General features: G+C 46.1%; 2 protein-coding genes across 3 annotated transcripts in view; both read right to left on the minus strand.

The window, feature by feature from the left end:
* phex (phosphate regulating endopeptidase homolog, X-linked) overlaps window positions 1-6,910 on the minus strand; it is a 47,814-nt gene extending 40,904 nt beyond the window's left edge. For both annotated transcript variants that reach the window (XM_064941138.1, XM_064941136.1), the window contains exons 1-6: window positions 6,255-6,910; window positions 5,611-5,667; window positions 5,378-5,539; window positions 5,189-5,272; window positions 4,834-5,060; window positions 2,164-2,232 (exon numbers count right to left, since the gene is read on the minus strand). In XM_064941138.1, coding sequence (XP_064797210.1) covers window positions 2,164-2,232; window positions 4,834-5,060; window positions 5,189-5,272; window positions 5,378-5,539; window positions 5,611-5,667; window positions 6,255-6,378 — 723 coding nt within the window. In that variant the 5' untranslated portion in view covers window positions 6,379-6,910. The remainder of the gene's footprint in view (window positions 1-2,163; window positions 2,233-4,833; window positions 5,061-5,188; window positions 5,273-5,377; window positions 5,540-5,610; window positions 5,668-6,254) is intronic.
* Window positions 6,911-14,751: 7,841 nt separating this feature from the next.
* mbtps2 (membrane-bound transcription factor peptidase, site 2) overlaps window positions 14,752-26,087 on the minus strand; it is a 55,672-nt gene continuing 44,336 nt past the window's right edge. Inside the window, exon 11 of the mRNA XM_064941139.1 lies at window positions 14,752-15,517. Coding sequence (XP_064797211.1) covers window positions 15,295-15,517 — 223 coding nt within the window. The 3' untranslated portion in view covers window positions 14,752-15,294. The remainder of the gene's footprint in view (window positions 15,518-26,087) is intronic.

A 26,087-nucleotide genomic window follows, 5' to 3' on the forward strand; every position in this document is an offset into this window, starting at 1 on the left:
GCACTACGATAATAGACACATCAACATAGGTATAGGAGAGCACTACGATAACACACACATCAACATAGGTATAGGAGAGCACTACGATAATAGACACATCAACATAGGTATAGGAGAGCACTACGATACTACACACATCAACATAGGTATAGGAGAGCACTACGATACTACACACATCAACATAGGTATAGGAGAGCACTACGATAATAGACACATCAACATAGGTATAGGAGAGCACTACGATAACACACACATCAACATAGGTATAGGAGAGCACTACGATAATAGACACATCAACATAGGTATAGGAGAGCACTACGATAACACACACATCAACATAGGTATAGGAGAGCACTACGATAATAGACACATCAACATAGGTATAGGAGAGCACTACGATACTACACACATCAACATAGGTATAGGAGAGCACTACGATACTACACACATCAACATAGGTATAGGAGAGCACTACGATAATAGACACATCAACAAGGTATAGGAGAGCACTACGATACTACACACATCAACATAGGTATAGGAGAGCACTACGATACTACACACATCAACATAGGTATAGGAGAGCACTACGATAATAGACACATCAACATAGGTATAGGAGAGCACTACGATACTACACACATCAACATAGGTATAGGAGAGCACTACGATAATAGACACATCAACATAGGTATAGGAGAGCACTACGATAATAGACACATCAACATAGGTATAGGAGAGCACTACGATAACACACACATCAACATAGGTATAGGAGAGCACTACGATAATAGACACATCAACATAGGTATAGGAGAGCACTACGATACTACACACATCAACATAGGTATAGGAGAGCACTACGATAATAGACACATCAACATAGGTATAGGAGAGCACTACGATAATAGACACATCAACATAGGTATAGGAGAGCACTACGTTTACACACATCAACATAGGTATAGGAGAGCACTACGATACTACACACATCAACATAGGTATAGGAGAGCACTACGATAATAGACACATCAACATAGGTATAGGAGAGCACTACGATACTACACACATCAACATAGGTATAGGAGAGCACTACGATACTACACACATCAACATAGGTATAGGAGAGCACTACGATAATAGACACATCAACATAGGTATAGGAGAGCACTACGATAATAGACACATCAACATAGGTATAGGAGAGCACTACGATAACACACACATCAACATAGGTATAGGAGAGCACTACGATAATAGACACATCAACATAGGTATAGGAGAGCACTACGATAATAGACACATCAACATAGGTATAGGAGAGCACTACGATACTACACACATCAACATAGGTATAGGAGAGCACTACGATACTACACACATCAACATAGGTATAGGAGAGCACTACGATAATAGACACATCAACATAGGTATAGGAGAGCACTACGATAATAGACACATCAACATAGGTATAGGAGAGCACTACGATAATAGACACATCAACATAGGTATAGGAGAGCACTACGATAATAGACACATCAACATAGGTATAGGAGAGCACTACGATAATAGACACATCAACATAGGTATAGGAGAGCACTACGATACTACACACATCAACATAGGTATAGGAGAGCACTACGATAATAGACACATCAACATAGGTATAGGAGAGCACTACGATAACACACATCAACATAGGTATAGGAGAGCACTACGATAACACACATCAACATAGGTATAGGAGAGCACTACGATAACACACATCAACATAGGTATAGGAGAGCACTACGATAATACACACATCAACATAGGTATAGGAGAGCACTACGATACTACACACATCAACATAGGTATAGGAGAGCACTACGATAATACACACATCAACATAGGTGTAGGAGAGCACTACGATAATAGACACATCAACATAGGTATAGGAGAGCACTACGATAATAGACACATCAACATAGGTATAGGAGAGCACTACGATAATAGACACATCAACATAGGTATAGGAGAGCACTACGATAACACACACACAAACGTAGACATAGGTCCATATGTTATACATTAATAATTTATTTCTACAGGGCACCGTTATGGGTTCAAGCATAACGTAGAAATATGGAATTCAAAAGCTTACGAAAGCTTTTATTGACTTACTGCCTGAGCACTGGTGGTGTTGGTGATGTAATCTTCTCTGGAGGAGAGAGACAGAGACGCCTGATCCAACTAAAGAGACAGAATGATAAGTTATTACAAGGCCTGGTCCAACTACAGAATGCTATGTTATTATAAGGCCTTGTCCAACTACAGAATGATATGTTATTACAAGGCCTGGTCCAACTACAGAATGATAAGTTATTTCAAAGCCTGGTCCAACTACAGAGACAGCATGATAAGGCATTACAAGGTAAAGGGCCAACTATAGAGACATAATAATAATTTATTACAATGCCTGGTCTAAGTACAGAATGATAAGTTATTATAAGGTCTGGTCCAACAACATAATATGTTATTACAAGCCTTGGTCAAACTACAGAATGATAAGTTATTACAATGCCTGGTCCAACTACAGAGACATAATGATAAGTTAGTACAAGGCCTGGTCCAACTACAGAGACATAATGATAAGTTAGTACAAGGCCTGGTCCAACTACAGAGACAGAATTGTAAGTTAGTACAAGGCCTGGTCCAACTACAGATTGATAAGTTATTACAATGTCTGGTCCAACTACAGAGACATAATGATAAGTTAGTACAAGGCCTGGTCCAACTACAGAATGATAAGTTTGTACAAGGCCTGGCCCAACTACCGAGACAGAATGATAAGTTTGTACATGGCCTGGTCCAACTACAGATTGATAAGTTATTACAATGCCTGGTCCAACTACAGAATGATAAGTAAATACAAGGCCTGGCCTAACTACCGGGACAGAATGATAAGTTCGTACAAGGCCTGGCCCAACTACCGAGACAGAATGATAAGTTTGTACAAGGCCTGGCCCAACTACAGAATGATAAGTTAGTACAAGGCTTGGCCCAACTACAAAATGATAAGTTATTACAATGCCTGGTCCAACTACCAAGACAGAATGATAAGTTAGTACAAGGTCTGGCCCAACTACTGACACAGAATGATATGTTAGTACAAGGCCTGGCACAACTACAGAATGATAAGTAAATACAAGGCCTGGCCCAACTACAGAGACAGAATGATAAGTTCGTACAAGGCCTGGCCCAACTACCGAGACAGAATGATAAGTTCGTACAAGGCCTGGCCCAACTACGAGACAGAATGATAGGTTTGTACAAGGCCTGGCCCAACTACAGAATGATAAGTTAGTACAAGGCTTGGCCCAACTACAAAATGATAAGTTATTACAATGCCTGGTCCAACTACCAAGAGAGAATGATAAGTTAGTACAAGGTCTGGCCCAACTACTGACACAGAATGATACGTTAGTACAAGGCCTGGCCCAACTACAGAATGATAAGTAAATACAAGGCCTGGCCCAACTACAGAGACAGAATGATAAGTTCGTACAAGGCCTGGCCCAACTACCGAGACAGAATGATAAGTTCGTACAAGGCCTGGCCCAACTACGAGACAGAATGATAAGTTTGTACAAGGCCTGGCCCAACTACAGAATGATAAGTTCATACAAGGCCTGGCCCAACTACCGAGACAGAATGATAAGTTTGTACAAGGCCTGGCCCAACTACCGAGACCGAATGATAAGTTTGTACAATGCCTGGCCCAACTACAGAATGATAAGTTAGTACAAGGCCTGGCCCAACTACAGAGACAGAATGATAAGTTAGTACAAGGCCTGGCCCAACTACAGAGACAGAATGATAAGTTAGTACAAGGCCTGGCCCAACTACCGAGACAGAATGATAAGTTTGTACAATGCCTGGCCCAACTACAGAATGGTAAGTTAGTACAAGGCCTGGCCCAACTACCGAGACAGAATGGTAAGTTAGTACAAGGCCTGGCCCAACTACCGAGACAGAATGATAAGTTGTACAATGCCTGGCCCAACTACAGAATGGTAAGTTAGTACAAGGCCTGGCCCAACTACCGAGACAGAATGGTAAGTTAGTACAGGGCCTGGCCCAACTACCGAGACAGAATGGTAAGTTATTACAAGGCCTGGCCCAACTACAGAATGCTAAGTAAATACAAGGCCTGGCCCAACTACAGAGACAGAATGATAAGTAAATACAAGGCCTGGCCCAACTACAGAGACAGAATGATAAGTTAGTACAAAGCCTGGCCCAACTACAGAATGATAAGTAAATACAAGGCCTGGTCCAACTACAGAGACAGTATGATAAGTTAGTACAAAGCCTGGCCCAACTACAGAATGATAAGTAAATACAAGGCCTGGTCCAACTACAGAGACAGTATGATAAGTTAGTACAAAGCCTAGCCCAACTACAGAATGATAAGTAAATACAAGGCCTGGTCCAACTACAGAGACAGTATGATAAGTTAGTACAAAGCCTAGCCCAACTACAGAATGATAAGTAAATACAAGGCCTGGTCCAACTACAGAGACAGTATGATACGTTATTATAAGGCCTTGTCCATTTTCTCAAAAGTGGGGTTACAAGTTGATCAACTTTCAAAGCAGAATTACTTTCCCATTGTTCCTCAAATGCAGTGTATGATATGCCATGCTTGGTCCTTATACAGAATAAGTTATTACAAGGCCTAGTCCAATGACATGATAAGAAGTTATTGCTATCTATGTTTACAGAAGCCTGGAAGCTGTCTTGGTTGTGCACACACACAAGCATGCACACACATTCAGTCAGAGGGGTCACCTTAATTATGTAGTTGGTGGAGTTCTTGTCATCTGGGGCGATGTATAATCGAATCAGAACACTCTTGCTGTGTTGGTTCCTAATCTGAGCCAATGTCTGCAGCAGGTCCCATCGTCCTGGTGACCAGAGCCACTCCCCCCCAAGCCCCTCTCCCAGGACGGGCCAGTGGAACTCAGGCTGCTGTAAAAGCTTCAACAGAGGACCACTGTCCACTTTCTCCAATATAGCTACACACAGACACACACACACAAACAGATACTTTGTACCACTATAGCACTTGATGCTTTTCATGTAACCTCGGCTCCCATCTCGGCTTCCTCGTGTGTGTGTGTGTGTGTGTGTGGTTGTAGGTTACCTTCGTCCATACAGGAGCGGTAGAAGACCTTGGCCTTCCTGACAGCTTCTATCTCATCTGAGTCTGATGGAGCCTCCAGCAAATCTACAACATTTAGAGGTGGGGGAGTGTAGTCAGGGCATGAGAGTGTGTATGGGCTCATCTCTCTCGCTCTCTCTCTCTCTCTCTCTCTCTCTCTCTCTCTCTCACCCTTGAGTGTGATATCAACGTGTTGGCGTAACCAGGGGTAGACACCGTAAGAAGAGGAATCTTCAGGAATAGGGTTGTCTCTCAGCCAGCTACCACAGGAGAACCCATAGAAGTCGTCACAGGGAGGCACAGCCCGGTCCATCTTACTGAGGATAGAACCAGCTACACACACATTACAAGTTGATTGCAACATTCTACATGCAACAATTTCCTGTAAGGTGGGTGGGGCCTACCTGCTTCAATACATTCTGGAGTTAAGCAGAAGACATCCTGATTGGCTCTCTGGGAAACTGAGGAAAAGGATGAGACCTGATGAAGATTACAACATACCCCCCAAACCCACATTCAATCATAAACAGACATATACGGCATGTCCTGAAACAATCCCACTACCACCTGACCTCTCTCTTACTCTTTGCCTGTATGGTGTCCCTCTGACCTAAAAAGGAACACCCCACCCCCACAGACATTCACGCAGTCATCAGCTGTTTACGGTTTGAGTGTCATGGAGAAAGCTAACTCCATTTTAATAACACATATGCCAAACAGCTTACACGCACATGCACGCACACACACACACACGTTAAAAAGAACCAAAGTAAATAAAATAGCCATTGTCTATTCACTTGCATGACCAAAGACAGGAGTGTGTGTACTGTATCTACAGAAACATATATCATTAAAACAACATTTCACCACAAAAATGTTGGCTTCATACAATAACAAGGACATAATAGTTACCACTTCTAACCCACCCTCAGCAACACACGCCTCAACCACTCCAGTTACTGCAACACCAGCTTTTTCAAGACGAAACTCACTCAGGGAAAGAGGTTGTGTGTGTAACTCTGTGTAAAACAGTAGTGAGTCTACTCACCCAGTATGACAGCAAGCAGCAGAGCGATGCAGAAACACACACATGCGGCCAGCGCAGCCTTTAGGACACGACTGTTTCCTTGTTCTGGTTTAGAAACACACACACCTAGAGGCTCCATCTCCATGTCTCCAATCAAAACAGACACTCACACTACCTCACTTTCAGCCACCTCTTTGGTCTCCAAATCTATATCTCTCTCCCTCCTGCCCTCTGTGTCTCTCTCCCTCCTTCCCTCTGTGTCTCTCTCCCTCCTTCCCTCTGTGTCTCTCTCCCTTCTTCCCTCTGTGTCTCTCTCCCTCCTTCCCTCTCTGTGTCTCTCTCCCTTCTTCCCTCTATGTCGGTCTCCGTATGTCTCTCCCTTCCTCCCTCTCGCTTGGGTATGTCTCTCTCCCTCCCTCTCTGTGTCTTTCTCCGTCCTTCCTTTTGTGTCGTCCCCGTATGTCTCTCTCTTTCTCCCTCCCTCTCTCTGTCTCTCTCCCTCCCTCTTGCTCTTTGTATGTGTCCGTATGTCTCCCTCTCTCCCACCCTCTCACTGTGTCGGCCTCCGTCTCTCTCTCTCTGTAACTCACTCTCTCTCTGTCTGTCTCCGTATCTCTCTCTCTCTAGCCATAATCCTCTCCAAACTGTGGTTCAACCTACTTCTGTCTGACTCTCCTGCTCAAAGTGGACTCCCCCTCCCTCCCTGTCTCCTCCCTCTCTTTATCTTTCCCACGTTTCCCCTCCCTATATGCTACCCTCAGACACTTACAAGAGAAGGAAGAGAAGGAACCATGTGAAGAGTTACAAACCTTCTGCTGGAACCATGTGAAGAGTTACAAACCTTCTGCTGGAACCATGTGGAGAGTTAAAAACCTTCTACTGGAACCATGTGGAGAGTTAAAAACCTTCTGCTGGAACCATGTGAAGAGTTACAAACCTTCTGCTGGAACCATGTGGAGAGTTACAAACCTTCTGCTGGAACCATGTGAAGAGTTACAAACCTTCTGCTGGAACCATGTGGAGAGTTAAAAACCTTCTACTGGAACCATGTGAAGAGTTACACACTTTCTGCTGAAACAGTCTGTGTGTGGGAAAGTCTGTATGTGGGACAGAGGGAAAGAGCGAGAATGTAGCCAAACTGACTTGCACTAGTAAGACAAACATGTAGCTGTCATAGGTTCTATCATACCATCTGGTAGTATCTTTCTTGACTGCATCAAATCATTGTAGAGGATAGCTAGCCAGCTAGCTTCAGTAGTCAGCTAGCTACAGTAGTCAGTTAGCTATAGTAGTCAGCTAGCTAATGTAGCACAGCTAATTGAGGCAATTTAGCTGCACTCCCATACTTGTCTATAACAATTCCATTCAGGGCTGCCAGAAAATGTGTGGTGAGGCGGCATCAGCACTTTCCAATCCCATGTTTTATTTAGTTTACGCAAAATGATGAGTAAAGAGCTGTTTTGTAGACCGATTTGCCAGAAGATTTGTCAACTCGCACACAATATCTCTGCCCTTCACATCGTAGTGCTGAAGGCTCTTGTCTTGACCAATCATCAATGTCTGGACCAATCAGATTCAAGGAAATCGCAGGTCACGCGTGCGGGCACAATGCATCAAAGCGTGCTCTCCACTTTCCTCAGGTATTTATTCAGCAAACGCGAAAGACAAAGACATCACTCCCAACAGACACAAGAAAAAACTCTTCCATAAATGTATTAGCCTATAGTATATTCATAAACACCAGCCATATGACATGCTGGATTACATGGAAACAAGCAAATTGTTCAGTCTTATCAACTGCTACTAAGAACAGCAGCTGCTACATGGAATAGAGTAGGCTATTCTATGTCCCTCTAGCCAGGGTAAACCAGATCGGTAACGTGTATTTATAGCCCATTTGTGAGAAAATGTGAATGGGATCAAATTTGGTAATTTCTTCAAACTTGGGCTGTCTAGGCTACCTAGACCTTTTCAATCCTAAATGATTAACTGCAATGAATCAATAAACACTAAAGCAGACCGAGTTCATGTTTAATTAAGCCTACAGTTGCATAGGGCATGACTACACGATACAATCCTGTATAAAGCAAGATCAGCCCTGTGAGTTTTATTGTCCAATTATGTTGCTTTCTCTGTGTATAGGAACCCCCCCTAGTCCGTCTATAAAATATCATTCATATGAACAAGTACAAAGTTGCTGCAGTTTGACAGGCTTTTCATCCTCCCTAAGGCCAGGAGTTGTTTTTACACCATGTGACCTGATTATAAAAACTCTGGTCCCATCATTGCTCACACAATACTGTAGCTAACTAAAAAGCAAACCTTTGATTCCTCTCTGATAGGACAACACTGGATTCCACATGTCTTCCTTTTAACCACTCACTTGGAAAAAAACTACTTAAAATAGCTTTGGCATTCCTCCATGTCTGACAGGAAGAACACAACTCCTCTAGATCCCATATTCAATGTGTCTGACAGGAAGAACACAACTCCGCTAGATCCCATATTCAATGTGTCTGACAGGAAGAACACAACTCCTCTAGATCCCATATTCAATGTGTCTGACAGGAAGAACACAACTCCTCTAGATCCCATATTCAATGTGTCTGACAGGAAGAACACAACTCCTCTAGATCCCGTATTCAATATGTCTGACAGGAAGTACACAAATCCTCTAGATCCAGTATTCAATATGTCTGACAGGAAGAACACAACTCCTCTAGATCCAGTATTCAATATGTCTGACAGGAAGAACACAACTCCTCTAGATCCCGTATTCAATGTGTCTGACAGGAAGAACACAACTCCTCTAGATCCAGTATTCAATATGTCTGACAGGAAGAACACAACTCCTCTAGATCCCGTATTCAATATGCCTGACAGGAAGAACACAACTCCTCTAGATCCAGTATTCAATATGTCTGACAGGAAGAACACAACTCCTCTAGATCCAGTATTCAATATGTCTGACAGGAAGAACACAACTCCTCTAGATCCAGTATTCAATATGTCTGAAGGCTGTTCACTACTGGAGAGGCCAAGTGGTCGATATAGGTCAAATAGAGACAATTAGACATACTGTACACTTTTGCATTTCTGTTCTGTACACAGGCATTCACACTCAAGGACATTCACTCTCACAGATATTCACTTCTCCAGTTCATTATACTGTTATATGCATGTTTAAACCACTTTCTCTCTCCCACACATACTCACACCAATGATGATGGTTTGCATAAATTGATCTCTAACAGCGTGTCTGTCTTCCTTCAATGAGTGTGTCTGTGTCTTCCTTCAATGAGTGTGTCTGTCTTCCTTCAGTGAGTGTGTGTCTTCCTTCAATGAGTGTCAGTCTTCCTTCAATGAGTGTGTGAGTCTTCCTTCAATTAGTGTGTGAGTCTTCCTTCAATGAGTGTGTGAGTCTTCCTTCAGTGAGTGTGCCTGTGTCTTCCTTCAGTGAGTGTGTGTCTTCCTTCAATGAGTGTCTGTCTTCCTTCAATGAGTGTGTCTGTGTGTCTTCCTTCAGTGAGTGTGTCTGTGTGTCTTCCTTCAGTGTGTCTGTGGGTCTTTCTTCAGTGAGTGTCAATCTTCCTTCAGTGAGTGTCAGTCTTCCTTCAGCGAGTGTCAGTCTTCCTTCAGCGAGTGTCAGTCTTCCTTCAGCGAGTGTCAGTCTTCCTTCAGTGAGTGTCTGTCTTCCTTCAGTGAGTGTGTCTGTGTGAGTCTTCCTTCAGTGAGTGTGTCTGTGGGTCTTCCTTCAGTGAGTGTGTCTGTGGGTCTTCCTTCAGTGAGTGTGTCTGTGTGAGTCTTCCTTCAGTGAGTGTGTCGGTCTTCCTTCAGTGAGTGTGTCTGTCTTCCTTCAGTGAGTGTGTCGGTCTTCCTTCAGTGAGTGTGTCGGTCTTCCTTCAGTGAGTGTGTCGGTCTTCCTTCAGTGAGTGTGTTTGTGTGAGTCTTCCTTCAGTGAGTGTCTGTCTTCCTTCAATGAGTGTGTCGGTCTTCCTTCAGTGAGTGTGTTTGTGTGAGTCTTCCTTCAGTGAGTGTGTCTGTCTTCCTTCAGTGAGTGTGTCTGTGGGTCTTCCTTCAGTGAGTGTGTTTGTGTGAGTCTTCCTTCAGTGAGTGTCTGTCTTCCTTCAATGAGTGTGTCGGTCTTCCTTCAGTGAGTGTGTTTGTGTGAGTCTTCCTTACATTTACATTACATTTAAGTCATTTAGCAGACGCTCTTATCCAGAGCGACTTACAAATTGGTGAATTCACCTTCTGACATCCAGTGGAACAGCCACTTTACAATAGTGCATCTAAATCATTTAAGGGGGGGGTGAGAAGGATTACTTTATCCTATCCTAGGTATTCCTTGAAGAGGTGGGGTTTCAGGTGTCTCCGGAAGGTGGTGATTGACTCCGCTGTCCTGGCGTCGTGAGGGAGTTTGTTCCACCATTGGGGGGCCAGAGCAGCGAACAGTTTTGACTGGGCTGAGCGGGAACTGTACTTCCTCAGTGGTAGGGAGGCGAGCAGGCCAGAGGTGGATGAACGCAGTGCCCTTGTTTGGGTGTAGGGCCTGATCAGAGCCTGGAGGTACTGCGGTGCCGTTCCCCTCACAACTCCGTAGGCAAGCACCATGGTCTTGTAGCGGATGCGAGCTTCAACTGGAAGCCAGTGGAGAGAGCGGAGGAGCGGGGTGACGTGAGAGAACTTGGGAAGGTTGAACACCAGACGGGCTGCGGCGTTCTGGATGAGTTGTAGGGGTTTAATGGCACAGGCAGGGAGCCCAGCCAACAGCGAGTTGCAGTAATCCAGACGGGAGATGACAAGTGCCTGGATTAGGACCTGCGCCGCTTCCTGTGTGAGGCAGGGTCGTACTCTGCGGATGTTGTAGAGCATGAACCTACAGGAACGGGCCACCGCCATGATGTTAGTTGAGAACGACAGGGTGTTGTCCAGGATCACGCCAAGGTTCTTAGCGCTCTGGGAGGAGGACACAATGGAGTTGTCAACCGTGATGGCGAGATCATGGAACGGGCAGTCCTTCCCCGGGAGGAAGAGCAGCTCCGTCTTGCCGAGGTTCAGCTTGAGGTGGTGATCCGTCATCCACACTGATATGTCTGCCAGACATGCAGAGATGCGATTCGCCACCTGGTCATCAGAAGGGGGAAAGGAGAAGATTAATTGTGTGTCGTCTGCATAGCAATGATAGGAGAGACCATGTGAGGTTATGACAGAGCCAAGTGACTTGGTGTATAGCGAGAATAGGAGAGGGCCTAGAACAGAGCCCTGGGGGACACCAGTGGTGAGAGCGCGTGGCGAGGAGACAGATTCTCGCCACGCCACCTGGTAGGAGCGACCTGTCAGGTAGGACGCAATCCAAGCGTGGGCCGCGCCGGAGATGCACAACTCGGAGAGGGTGGAGAGGAGGATCTGATGGTTCACAGTATCGAAGGCAGACGATAGGTCTAGAAGGATGAGAGCAGAGGAGAGAGAGTTAGCTTTAGCAGTGAGGAGCGCCTCCGTGATACAGAGAAGAGCAGTCTCAGTTGAATGACTAGTCTTGAAACCTGACTGATTTGGATCAAGAAGGTCATTCTGAGAGAGATAGCGGGAGAGCTGGCCAAGGACAGCACGTTCAAGAGTTTTGGAGAGAAAAGAAAGAAGGGATACTGGTCTGTAGTTGTTGACATCGGAGGGGTCGAGTGTAGGTTTTTTCAGAAGGGGTGCAACTCTCGCTCTCTTGAAGACGGAAGGGACGTAGCCAGCGGTCAGGGATGAGTTGATGAGCGAGGTGAGGTAAGGGAGAAGGTCTCCGGAAATGGTCTGGAGAAGAGAGGAGGGGATAGGGTCAAGCGGGCAGGTTGTTGGGCGGCCGGCCGTCACAAGAAGCGAGATTTCATCTGGAGAGAGAGGGGAGAAAGAGGTCAGAGCACAGGGTAGGGCAGTGTGAGCAGAACCAGCGGTGCCGTTTGACTTAGCAAACGAGGATCGGATGTCGTCGACCTTCTTTTCAAAATGGTTGACGAAGTCATCTGCAGAGAGGGAGGAGGGGGGAGGAGGATTCAGGAGGGAGGAGAAGGTGGCAAAGAGTTTCCTAGGGTTAGAGGCAGATGCTTGGAATTTAGAGTGGTAGAAAGTGGCTTTAGCAGCAGAGACAGAGGAGGAAAATGTAGAGAGGAGGGAGTGAAAGGATGCCAGGTCCGCAGGGAGGCGAGTTTTCCTCCATTTCCGCTCGGCTGCCCGGAGCATTGTTCTGTGAGCTCGCAATGAGTCGTCGAGCCACGGAGCGGGAGGGGAGGACCGAGCCGGCCTGGAGGATAGGGGACATAGAGAGTCAAAGGATGCAGAAAGGGAAGAGAGGAGGGTTGAGGAGGCAGAATCAGGAGATCAGGTTGGAGAAGGTATGAGCAGAGGGAAGAGATGATAGGATGGAAGAGGAGAGAGTAGCGGGGGAGAGAGAGCGAAGGTTGGGACGGCGCGATACCATCCGAGTAGGGGCAGTGTGGGAAGTGTTGGATGAGAGCGAGAAGGAAAAGGATACAAGGTAGTGGTCGGAGACTTGGAGGGGAGTTGCAATGAGGTTAGTGGAAGAACAGCATCTAGTAAAGATGAGGTCGAGCGTATTGCCTGCCTTGTGAGTAGGGGGAAGGTGAGAGGGTGAGGTCAAAGAGGAGAGGAGTGGAAAGAAGGAGGCAGAGAGGAATGAGTCAAAGGTAGACGTGGGGAGGTTAAAGTCGCCCAGGACTGTGAGAGGTGAGCCGTCCTCAGGAAAGGAGCTTATCAAGGCATCAAGCTCATTGATGAACTCTCCGAGGGAACCTGGAGGGCGATAAATGATAAGGATGTTAAGCTTGAAAGGGCTGGTAACTGTGACAGCATGGAATTCAAAGGAGGCAATAGACAGATGGGTAAGGGGAGAAAGAGAGAATGACCACTTGGGAGAGATGAGGATCCCGGTGCCACCACCCCGCTGACCAGAAGCTCTCGGGGTGTGCGAGAACACGTGGGCGGACGAAGAGAGAGCAGTGGGAGTAGCAGTGTTATCTGTGGTGATCCATGTTTCCGTCAGTGCCAAGAAGTCGAGGGACTGGAGGGAGGCATAGGCTGAGATGAACTCTGCCTTGTTGGCCGCAGATCGGCAGTTCCAGAGGCTACCGGAGACCTGGAACTCCACGTGGGTCGTGCGCGCTGGGACCACCAGATTAGGGTGGCCGCGGCCACGCGGTGTGGAGCGTTTGTATGGTCTGTGCAGAGAGGAGAGAACAGGGATAGATAGACACATAGTTGACAGGCTACAGAAGAGGCTACGCTAATGCAAAGGAGATTGGAATGACAAGTGGACTACACGTCTCGAATGTTCAGAAAGTTAAGCTTACGTAGCAAGAATCTTATTGACTAAAATGATTGAAATGATACAGTACTGCTGGAGTAGGCTAGCTGGCAGTGGCTGCGTTGTTGACACTACACTAATCAAGTCGTTCCGTCGAGTGTAATAGTTTCTACAGTGTTGCTTCCTTCAGTGAGTGTGTCTGTCTTCCTTCAGTGAGTGTGTCTGTCTTCCTTCAGTGAGTGTGTCTGTCTTCCTTCAGTGTCTGTCTTCCTTCAATGAGTGTGTCGGTCTTCCTTCAGTGAGTGTGTCGGTCTTCCTTCAGTGAGTGTGTCGGTCTTCCTTCAGTGAGTGTGTGTCTTCCTTCAGTGAGTGTGTGTCTTCCTTCAGTGAGTGTCTGTCTTCCTTCAGGGAGTGTCAGTCTTCCTTCAGGGAGTGTCAGTCTTCCTTCAGTGAGTGTGTCGGTCTTCCTTCAGTGAGTGTGTGTCTTCCTTCAGTGAGTGTCAGTCTTCCTTCAGTGAGTGTCTGTCTTCCTTCAGTGAGTGTGTTTGTGTGTAGCATCATAGAGAAACATGGTATTAGCGAATCATATTAACATGACATCTCCCTGTGTTTGCATGTATTTTTTTTATTTCTTGTTCTGGACACTGGGATGTTCTGGTCTCAAACGTAATCAGATCTGAAAAGACAGACCAGAGTGGAGTAGCCTGAGGATAGAAGTGACTGGTCTAACCATCGACAGACACTAACAATACAAACACAATACAGAAGGGACCATGATGTTTCTGCATGAGGGCAGCAGGGATTTCAGCAGTTAAAAACGCTGGGCCAGTATCCTTAAAAAGACATGACTTCCCTTGCAACTAAAACCACTCATCAAACACACCTTCAGATGTTCAGAACACAGAGAACTCTTTCACCCCTCCCTCCCATGTTTATACAAACCTCTATCCAGCCTGTAATTACTCTGAAGGAAATACACCATCCCCCTACACACTTCACTGTCTGAAACACATACATACACTACTAGATGTGTGTTATCATGACAAAGTTAAACACACAGACTGGAGACAGACACGCATCTCTGTGGTTAGACAGAAATAGAATCAGTATTTACTGACATTTGTCTGTGGGATACACACCCCAGTAAATTACACTATCACCTACTTAGAAACACACACACACAGGAATATGAAGAACTGAAAATTCCAATGAGATAATTCCTCTTTATTTCACATAGAGAGATGGGGAGAGAGCAATATATTGTAAATGTCTTTCTTTTGCAACTTCTGTGAGTGTAATGTTTACTGTTCATTTTTATTGTTTATTATCCATTTCACTTGCTTTGGCAATGTAAACATATGTTTCCCATGCCAATAAAGCCCTTGAATTAAATTCAATTGAGAGACAGACACAGACAGAAAGAGGTGGGACAAATAGATAAAACAACAATGTATCATGAAATCCCTAGAAAACAGAAACACATACCTCTTCACAGCGCGTGTGACGCGACACACCCACACACACACATACACATTCCAGAGAGTAGAGAAGGTGCAGCTGAACACAACATTTCCCCAGCATCCCTTAGTCACCATGTGCACCGCAGTGCCTGATGGGAACTGGAGTCTTTCTCTCAGAGAGGAGCAGGAAGAGACCCACAATGCCTTTGTGCGGAGGCACGGCACCCCGGGAGAGTCTCTTGGCGTTGGTTGCCATGGAGGCGTTGGTGGTGGTTTGTAGTCATAGTTACCGTTACCGGGCAGTAACCATCCACAGCCCCAGCGCTACATTAGCAGCCAGCAGAGCACTTCCTCCCAGCAACAGGAAAAAGCCAATCAGCTCCCGGTGCTGCCGATCTGTAACCACAGTGACCAGTGTGGCCTCCAGCAGAGCGGAGAGCATCCATTGGCCGTCGAGAGCGAAGCATGGAACAGAGTTGACCACGGCTAACGCTCCAGACAGGGACACAACGTATCTGATAAACACTGGGTTAAGATGTCTACAGGACAGATAGACAGTACACACACTGGGTTAAGATATATACACACTACACAAATTGCAAACCTTTCTAGCTACCTACTGTTCTGGAGGAGGCTTGTGGTCAACCCTAACAGGTTGCTAGCTAGTTAGCATGGGGTTGCTAGCAAGTTAGCAGCAGTTTTAAGGGCTCCTGAACAATTGTGCAATTTTCTGTGTTTTTTTGGCTTCTTATCTTAACTTTTTTGGTACATGTTTCCGCCATCTTTTCATATGCCCGAAAAGAGCTTCTGTACATCAGAACAGCAATCACTAACCTCCATTTGGGGGGTTTCCGGTTCCGGTTGGAGCGAGCGGCCGCATCTACACTTCGGTCCGCAGGTAGTATAACTTTTTATAACTTTTCATTACATTTCGTTATAGTACAACGGTTTGATTTGTCTAATCTTAGCAATTTCTTCTTAGCCAGCTACATAGCCGTCTTTGTATCAACGACAATTGCATAATTATCGTATTTCGTCGTCCTAACGTATCTGCCCAGCAGCTAGCTAAGCAGCTAGCTAACATCCACTGTCCACTAGCACTGTAGAAACTATTACACTCAACTGAACGACTCGATTAGTGTAGTGTCAGCTAGCTACATAGTTGTCTTCGTATCCAAGATAATTGTGCAGTTTAGAGTGTGTAGACTTAGAGTGATTATCTTAATTTACCGAGGTTAGCTAGCCAGCTATTTGTCGTCCTTAACGTAGGAAATGCTGCTAGCTAGCTAGCCAACAGCTAGCCAACCTCTACCGAATTGAACTCCAACTACCCGGTCAACATTCCGCGTCGTTCCACAGGTAGAATCACATTTTCATTTCACTTCATTACAGTACAACGGTTTGATTTGTTTGATCGTAGCTAGCCAGCTACATAGCCGTCTTTGTATCTAAGACAATTGTGTAGCCTAGAGCGATTTTCTAGGTTAGCCAGCCAGCTATTGTCGTTCTTTTAAAGTAACGGAACGCAATCAACCTTGCTAGCTAGCCAGCTAGCCCCCGAATAGCAGCACTGTAGAAACTATTACACTCGACGGAACGACTTGATTAGTGTAGTGTCAACATCGCAGCCACTACCAGCTAGCCTACTCCAGCAGTACTGTTTCATTTCAATCATTTTAGTCAATAAGATTCTTGCTACGTAAGCTTAACTTTCTGAACATTCGAGACGTGTAGTCCACTTGTCATTCCAATCTCCTTTGCATTAGCGTAGCCTCTTCTGTACCCTGTTAACTATGTGTCTATCTATCCCTGTTCTCTCCTCTCTGCACAGACCATACAAACGCTCCACACCGCGTGGCCGCGGCCACCCTAATCTGGTGGTCCCAGCGCGCACGACCCACGTGGAGTTCCTGGTCTCCGGTAGCCTCTGGAACTGCCGATCTGCGGCCAACAAGGCAGAGTTCATCTCAGCCTATGCCTCCCTCCAGTCCCTCGACTTCCTGGCACTGACGGAAACATGGATCACCACAGATAACACTGCTACTCCTACTGCTCTCTCTTCGTCCGCCCACGTGTTCTCGCACACCCCGAGAGCTTCTGGTCAGCGGGGTGGTGGCACCGGGATCCTCATCTCTCCCAAGTGGTCATTCTCTCTCTCTCCCCTTACCCATCTATCTATCGCCTCCTTTGAATTCCATGCTGTCACAGTTACCAGCCCTTTCAAGCTTAACATTCTTATCATTTATCGCCCTCCAGGTTCCTCGGAGAGTTCATCAATGAGCTTGATGCCTTGATAAGCTCCTTTCCTGAGGACGGCTCACCTCTCACAGTCCTGGGCGACTTTAACCTCCCCACGTCTACCTTTGACTCATTCCTCTCTGCCTCCTTCTTTCCACTCCTCTCCTCTTTTGACCTCACCCTCTCACCTTCCCCCTACTCACAAGGCAGGCAATACGCTCGACCTCATCTTTACTAGATGCTGTTCTTCCACTAACCTCACTGCAACTCCCCTCCAAGTCTCCGACCACTACCTTGTATCCTTTTCCCTCTCGCTCTCATCCAACACTTCCCACACTGCCCCTACTCGGATGGTATCGCGCCGTCCCAACCTTCGCTCTCTCTCCCCCGCTACTCTTTCCTCTTCCATCCTTTCATCTCTTCCCTCTGCTCATACCTTCTCCAACCTTTCTCCTGACTCTGCCTCCTCAACCCTCCTCTCTTCCCTTTCTGCATCCTTTGACTCTCTATGTCCCCTATCCTCCAGGCCGGCTCGGTCCTCCCCCTCCCGCTCCGTGGCTCGATGACTCATTGCGAGCTCACAGAACAGAGCTCCGGGCAGCCGAGCGGAAATGGAGGAAAACTCGCCTCCTGCGGACCTGGCATCCTTTCACTCCCTCCTCTCTACATTTTCCTCCTCTGTCTCTGCTGCTAAAGCCACTTTCTACCACTCTAAATTCCAAGCATCTGCCTCTAACCCTAGGAAGCTCTTTGCCACCTTCTCCTCCCTCCTGAATCCTCCTCCCCCTCCCCCCTCCTCCCTCTCTGCAGATGACTTCGTCAACCATTTTGAAAAGAAGGTCGACGACATCCGATCCTCGTTTGCTAAGTCAAACGACACCGCTGGTTCTGCTCACACTGCCCTACCCTGTGCTCTGACCTCTTTCTCCCCTCTCTCTCCAGATGAAATCTCGCTTCTTGTGACGGCCGGCCGCCCAACAACCTGCCCGCTCGACCCTATCCCCTCCTCTCTCCTCCAGACCATTTCCGGGGACCTTCTCCCTTACCTCACCTCGCTCATCAACTCATCCCTGACCGCTGGCTACGTCCCTTCCGTCTTCAAGAGAGCGAGAGTTGCACCCCTTCTGAAGAAACCTACACTCGATCCCTCCGATGTCAACAACTACAGACCAGTATCCCTTCTTTCTTTTCTCTCCAAAACTCTTGAACGTGCCGTCCTTGGCCAGCTCTCCCGCTATCTCTCTCAGAATGACCTTCTTGATCCAAATCAGTCAGGTTTCAAGACTAGTCATTCAACTGAGACTGCTCTTCTCTGCATCACGGAGGCGCTCCGCACTGCTAAAGCTAACTCTCTCTCCTCTGCTCTCATCCTTCTAGACCTATCGGCTGCCTTCGATACTGTGAACCATCAGATCCTCCTCTCCACCCTCTCCGAGTTGGGCATCTCCGGCGCGGCCCACGCTTGGATTGCGTCCTACCTGACAGGTCGCTCCTACCAGGTGGCGTGGCGAGAATCTGTCTCCCGCCACGCGCTCTCACCACTGGTGTCCCCCAGGGCTCTGTTCTAGGCCCTCTCCTATTCTCGCTATACACCAAGTCACTTGGCTCTGTCATAACCTCACATGGTCTCTCCTATCATTGCTATGCAGACGACACACAATTAATCTTCTCCTTTCCCCCTTCTGATGACCAGGTGGCGAATCGCATCTCTGCATGTCTGGCAGACATATCAGTGTGGATGACGGATCACCACCTCAAGCTGAACCTCGGCAAGACGGAGCTGCTCTTCCTCCCGGGGAAGGACTGCCCGTTCCATGATCTCGCCATCACGGTTGACAACTCCATTGTGTCCTCCTCCCAGAGCGCTAAGAACCTTGGCGTGATCCTGGACAACACCCTGTCGTTCTCAACCAACATCATGGCGGTGGCCCGTTCCTGTAGGTTCATGCTCTACAACATCCGCAGAGTACGACCCTGCCTCACACAGGAAGCGGCGCAGGTCCTAATCCAGGCACTTGTCATCTCCCGTCTGGATTACTGCAACTCGCTGTTGGCTGGGCTCCCTGCCTGTGCCATTAAACCCCTACAACTCATCCAGAACGCCGCAGCCCGTCTGGTGTTCAACCTTCCCAAGTTCTCTCACGTCACCCCGCTCCTCCGCTCTCTCCACTGGCTTCCAGTTGAAGCTCGCATCCGCTACAAGACCATGGTGCTTGCCTACGGAGCTGTGAGGGGAACGGCACCGCAGTACCTCCAGGCTCTGATCAGGCCCTACACCCAAGCAAGGGCACTGCGTTCATCCACCTCTGGCCTGCTCGCCTCCCTACCATTGAGGAAGTACAGTTCCCGCTCAGCCCAGTCTAAACTGTTCGCTGCTCTGGCCCCCAATGGTGGAACAAACTCCCTCACGACGCCAGGACAGCGGAGTCAATCACCACCTTCCGGAGACACCTGAAACCCCACCTCTTCAAGGAATACCTAGGATAGGATAAGTAATCCTTCTCACCACCCCCCCCTTAATGATTTAGATGCACTATTGTAAAGTGGCTGTTCCACTGGATGTCAGAAGGTGAATTCACCAATTTGTAAGTCGCTCTGGATAAGAGCGTCTGCTAAATGACTTAAATGTAAATGTAAATGTTTTCTACTTCAAATGAGTCAGGGGTGAAGTACAGGGCCCTGCAAAAGTATTCATCTTCTTTGGCATTTTTCCTATTTTGATGCATTACAACCTGTAATTTAAATGGATTTTTATTTGGATTTCATGTGATGGACATAGACAAAATAGTCCAAATTGGTGAAGTGAAAAAAATTACTTGATTATAAAATATAAAACAAAATTGAAAAGTGGTGCGTGCATATGTATTCACCCAATTTGCTATGAAGCCCCAAAATAAAATCTAGTGCAACCAATTACCTTCAGAAATCACATAATTAGTTAAATAAGGTCCACCTGTGAGCAATCTAAGTGTCACATGATCTCAGTATATACACACCTGTTCCGAAAGGCCCCAGAGTCTGGAACACAACCAAGCAAGTGGCACCATGAAGACCAAGGAGCTATCCAAACAGTTCAGGGACAAAGTTGTGGAGAAGTACAGATCAGGGTTGGGTTAAAAAAATATATATCAGAAACTTTGAACATCCCACTGAGCACCATTACATCCATTAATATAAAATGGAAAGAATATGGCACCACAACAAACCTGCCAAGAGAGGGCCGCCCACCAAATCTCACGGACCAGGCAAGGAGGGAATTAATCAGAGGCAACAAAGAGACCAAAGATAACCCTAAAGGAGCTGCAAAGCTCCACAGTGGAGATTGGAGTATCTGTCCATAGGACCACTTTAACCTCTCTTGGGTAGGGGGCAGTATTTACACATCCAGATGAAAAGCGTGCCCAAAGTAAACTGCCTGGTACTCAGACCCAGAAGCTAGGATATATAATTGGATATATAATTGGTAGATTTGGATAGAAAACACTAAAGTTTCTAAAACTGTTAAAATTGTCTGTGAGTATAACAGAACTGATATGGCAGGTGAAACCCAGAGGACAAACCATCCCCCCAAAAAACCACATTTCAGCCTACCACTGTTTTCAATGGCTGTCACTTTTATTACAAGGCGAAATCCTCCCAGATTGCAGTTCCTAGGGCTTCCACTAGATGTCAACAGTCTTTAGAAAGAGTTTCATGCTGGTTTTTGGAAAAATGAGCCAGAAATTGTGGCTTTTCTAGGTGGCTCCCATTTTGGCTGTAGTGTTTCCAAGAGCATGGAAGAGAGCGCGTTCTTTGGTATTTTTCTCCTGTAAAGACAATAACCATAGTCTTAAATATGATCGTTTATTTATTTATTATTATTAGGGTACCTAAGGTTTGATTATAAACATTGTTTGACTTGTTTGGAAAAGTTTATTAACGTTTGGGATTAATTTGGTATGCATTTTCTGATTTTTGATTTTGATGGAGGGAAACTGGGTGGATTATTGACTGAAGCGTGCCAGATAAACAGAATTTTTATGGATATAAAGAAGGCCCTTACATCACAAATGGTCCTTTTGTTCGATATCTGGGACCTTTTGGAGTGCAAACAGAAGAACATCATTAAAAGGTATTTATTATATCGCAATTTCTGACTTTCCTGGCGCACCTGCCTGGTTGAAATATGTTTTTCATGCTTTTGTATGCGGGGCGCTGTCCTCAGATAATCGCATGGTGTGCTTTCTCCGTAGAGCCCTTTTGAAATCTGACACAGCGGCTGGATTAACAAGAAGGTAAGCTTTATTTTGATGCATTACACTCGTGATTTTACGAAAGTAAAATATTTATAATTCTGTAGTTTGAATTTCGCACTCTGCAATTTCACCGGATGTTGGCCAGGTGGGACGCTACCGTTCCACCTGCCCATAAGAAGTTAAGTCGTACACTCCACAGAGCTGGGAGGGAAACCTGTTTCAGTCTTCCAGAGATTTGAGATTTGAGACTGGGACGGAGTTTCACCTTCCAGCAGGACAATGACCCTAAGCATACTGCTAAAGAAATACTCTAGTGGTTTAAGGGGAAACATTAAAATGTCTTGGAATGACCTAGTCAAAGCCCAGACCTCAAACCAAGTGAGAATCTGTGATATAACTTAAAGATAACTGTACACCAACAGAACCCATCTGACTTGAAGGAGCTGGAGCAGTTTTGCCTTGAATAATGGACAAAAATCCCAGTGGCTAGATGTGCCAAGCTTATAGAGACATGCCCCAAGTAGACTTTTTTTTGTGTGTTATTTCACAATAAAAAGTATTTTGCATCTTCAAAGTGGTAGGCATGTTGTGTAAATAAAATGATACACCCCCCCCCCCAATTTTTTTTAACTTTAATTCCAGGTTGTAAGGCAACAAAATAGGAAAAATGCCAAGCAGGGTGAATACTTTCGCAAGCCACTGTACATACTGCCTATCCTGGACCAGACCCAAATCCACGACACTCGAAAAATGAAGAGGCAGCGTTATAGAGGCAGGCGTGCGGGATACCTGACGAGACTACGTTGGCGAGCAGATAAACCACCTCTACCCTCAATTCTATTGGCGAATGTGCAATCGCTGGAGAATAAACTGGATGAGCTCCCTTCAAGACTATCCTATCAACATGATTTGAATAACTGTAATATCCTATGTTTCTCTGAGACGTGGCTGAACAAGGACATAGTAAATATAAATCTGTCTTTTTTCTATACATCGGCAGGACAGAACGGCAGCGTTGGGTAACTCAGAGGGGGTGTGTGTCGCTTGGTTAACAACAACTGGTGCACGATCTCTAATATTAAGGAAGTCTGGAGATTCTGCTCACCTGAGCTAGAATACCACATGATAAGCTGTAGACCATACTATTTACCAAGAGCTATTTACCACCACAAACCGATGCTGGCACTAAAACCACACTCAACAAGCTGTATAAGGCCATAGGCAAACAAGAAAATGCTCACACAGAGGCAGCACTCCTAGTGAAATGTCACATTTACATAAGTATTCAGACCCTTTTCTCAGTACTTTGTTAAAGCACCTTTGGCAGGAATTACAGCCTCGAGTCTTCTTGGGTATGACGCTACATGCTTGGCACACCTGTACGGGGGAGTTTCTCCCATTCTTCTCTGCAGATCCTCTCAAGTTTTGTCAGGTTGGATGGGGAGCGTCGCTGCATAGCTATTTTCAGGTCTCTCCGGAAGCATGGTGGTGGCCGGGCGACTCAAGGACATTCAGAGACTTGTCCCGAAGCCACTCTTGATTTGTCTTGGCTGTGTGCTTAGGGTCGTTGTCCTGTTGGAAGGTGAACCTTGGCCCAGTCTGAGCTCCCTGGAGAAGGTTTTCATCAAGGATCTCTCTCTCTGTACGTTCATCTTCCCCTCGATCCTGACTAGTCTCCCAGTCCCTGCCACAAAACATCCCCATAGCATTATGCTACCACCATCATGCTTCACCGTAAGGATGGTGCCAGGTTTCCACCAGACGTGACGTGGCAATCAGGCCAAAGAGCTCAATCTTAGTTTCATCAGACCAGATAATCTTGTTTCTCATGGTCTGAGAGTCCTTTGTGCCTTAATGTCATGTGCATTTTAATGAGCAGTGGCTTCCGTCTGGCCATTCTACCATCAAGGCCTGATTGGTGGAGTGCTGCAGAGATGGGAGAACCTTCCAGGAGGACAACCATCTCCACAGAGGAACTCTGGAGCTCTGTCAGAGTGATCATCAGATTCTTGGTCACCTACCTGACAAGGCCCTTCTTCCTTGATTGCTCCATTTGGCCGGGTGGCCAGCACTAGGAAGAGTCTTGGTGGTTCTAAACTTCTTCCATTTAAGAATGATGGATGCAATGGTGTTCTTCAGGACCTTCAATGACAAAATCCTGTCTAGAAGCTCTACGGACAACTCCATCGACCTCATAGTTTGGTTTTTGCTCTGACTTGACAGTGCAACTGAGGGACCTTATATAGACAGGTCTTTCCAAATCATGTTCAATCAATTGAATTTACCACAGGTGGTGCCTGGCCATTGGTTTCTTTATTTTTGCCCTATGTTTTATCACACACAACTCACCTGTGAATATTGGTGAAGTGGTCTTAATACCATTTTTGATTTATTGTGTGGGTTCTTTTCAATTTGTTTGTAAACCAGGTAAGCAGAATTACGGAAATATTTGAAAGGTTTGAAATGAGTTTGGAACAGGGAAAGGAAATACTTAATGGGGTTGAATGACCTCTGTTCCGACTTCCTGGTGAGGCCTGAACACACGCACTAGAAAGACTGAAGACATTGGGTGACATTTAAATGGGCTATGTAAACACTAATGATTAGGAAGAAGTTTATTTTTAATTTTAATTTTTACCTTTATTTAACCAGGCAAGTCAGTTAAGAACACATTCTTATTTTCAATGACGGCCTGGGAACAGTGGGTTAACTGCCTGTTCAGGGGCAGAACGACAGATTTGTACCTTGTCAGCTCGGGGGTTTGAACTCGCAACCTTCCGGTTACTAGTCAAACGCTCTAACCACTAGGCTAGAGCATTGTCCTATGTGTGATTCAGAACACGAGAAGGAGAGAGACTGCTGCCCTGAATGAGGGACACCTGTCTTTAGTTTATTTTACCATTACCTTATGGGATACAATTATTTCCTTATGTTGTTGTCATTCTAAATTTGATTTGTTATGGTTATCCGTTTTTCGTATATATTTTAATCTCACTTTCCATCTACTTACTTTCCTGCAACCCGCCTCACCCAATGTGGTACGGCTCTGCTATTTTTCTATACCTTATAACTGGAACCTCCATCAGAAGCTCGCCAGCAAACTAGTTACTACCTAAAAGTCATTGTTTGCCACTGCTAGAGGTCTTCACCTTTAGCTCGGACACTAGCCACCTTTAGCTTGGCTAGTTTGCAAAGGCGCAATATCAACCCACAGTGTATCTGCTTTTCTCCACCACATCCCCGGATTCCTGCCGCAAGCTCTGCACCATTACATCGCAGCTAACTAGCTGCAACCGAGTGGCTACTGTTGGTTAATGCCTCTGTCCTGAAGCAAGCACCAGTTAGCCTTGAGCTAGCCTCGAGCTAGGCCCATCTCCCGGTCAGGCGACTGAGTATACTAGCTAATTTTTAGGCTATAATACTTCTTTTGCCAATTGGCCTGGGCCCTTTATTGTCGACACGGAGCCCCGCCAATCCATCACGACTGGTCTGTCAATGTAATCGCCTGATGTGGTTTCAACAGGCTTTTCCGTTGCGATGTCACTGAAGACCCATCTGCTATCCCCGGCCCGCTAGCTTTCTGAACGCCGTGTCTCCCGCTCGCCCAGCGTAGTAGCGACTACTGAACGGCTCCCTGACTCACCTATTGCTGCTCATTGGACCCTATGATCACTCGGCTACACAGCTGATGCCTGCTGGTCTGGTCATTAACACTGTACCTCCTTTTGTTTATCCGTCAGCCCCAGCCTAGAACTCAGGTCCTGTATGTACCTAACTGACCCACTCTGCCCATTCATCGGCATTTGCCCGTTGTGGTCTTAGCTTTCCCGAACAACGCTCGTGATTGCTTTATGCCTATCTCTAATGTCAATATGCTTTGTCTACTGCTGTTTTGGTTAGTTATTATTGTTTTATTTCACTGTAGAGCCCCCAATCCTGCACAACATGCCTTAGATAGCTCTTTTGTCCGCCTCCCACACATGCAGAGACCTCACCTGCCTTAACAGATGCCTCCAGAGACGCAACCTCTCTCATCGTCACTCAATGCCTAGGTTTACCTCCACAGTACTCACATCCTACCATACCCTTGTCTGTACATTATGCCCTAAATCTATTCTACCACGCCCAGAAATCTGCTCCTTTTATTCTCTGTTCCCAACGCACTAGACACCCAGTTCTTATAGCCTTCCTAATCCTTCTCTGTTCCCAACGCACTAGACACCCAGTTCTTATAGCCTTCCTAATCCTTCTCTGTTCCCAACGCACTAGACACCCAGTTCTTATAGCCTTCCTAATCCTTCTCTGTTCCCAACGCACTAGACACCCAGTTCTTATAGCCTTCCTAATCCTTCTCTGTTCCTCTGGTGATGTAGAGGATTAACCCAGGCACCCAGTTCTACACCTATTCCACATTTGTTGAATTCTGTAACCATAAAAGCCTTGGTTTCATGCATGTTAACATCATCATTCACTGCTTTAGAAAACTCTGCCAACCCTGATGTCATTGCCTTGTCTGAATCCTGGCTTAGGAAGGCCACCAAAAACCCTGAAATCTCCATCCCCAACATTTTCCTTCAAGATAGAACTGCCAAAGGGAGCGGAGTTGCAATCT

The sequence above is a fragment of the Oncorhynchus masou genome, chromosome 28 (genome assembly GCF_036934945.1).
Source record: "Oncorhynchus masou masou isolate Uvic2021 chromosome 28, UVic_Omas_1.1, whole genome shotgun sequence".
In the NCBI taxonomy this organism is placed as follows: Eukaryota; Metazoa; Chordata; class Actinopteri; order Salmoniformes; family Salmonidae; genus Oncorhynchus; species Oncorhynchus masou.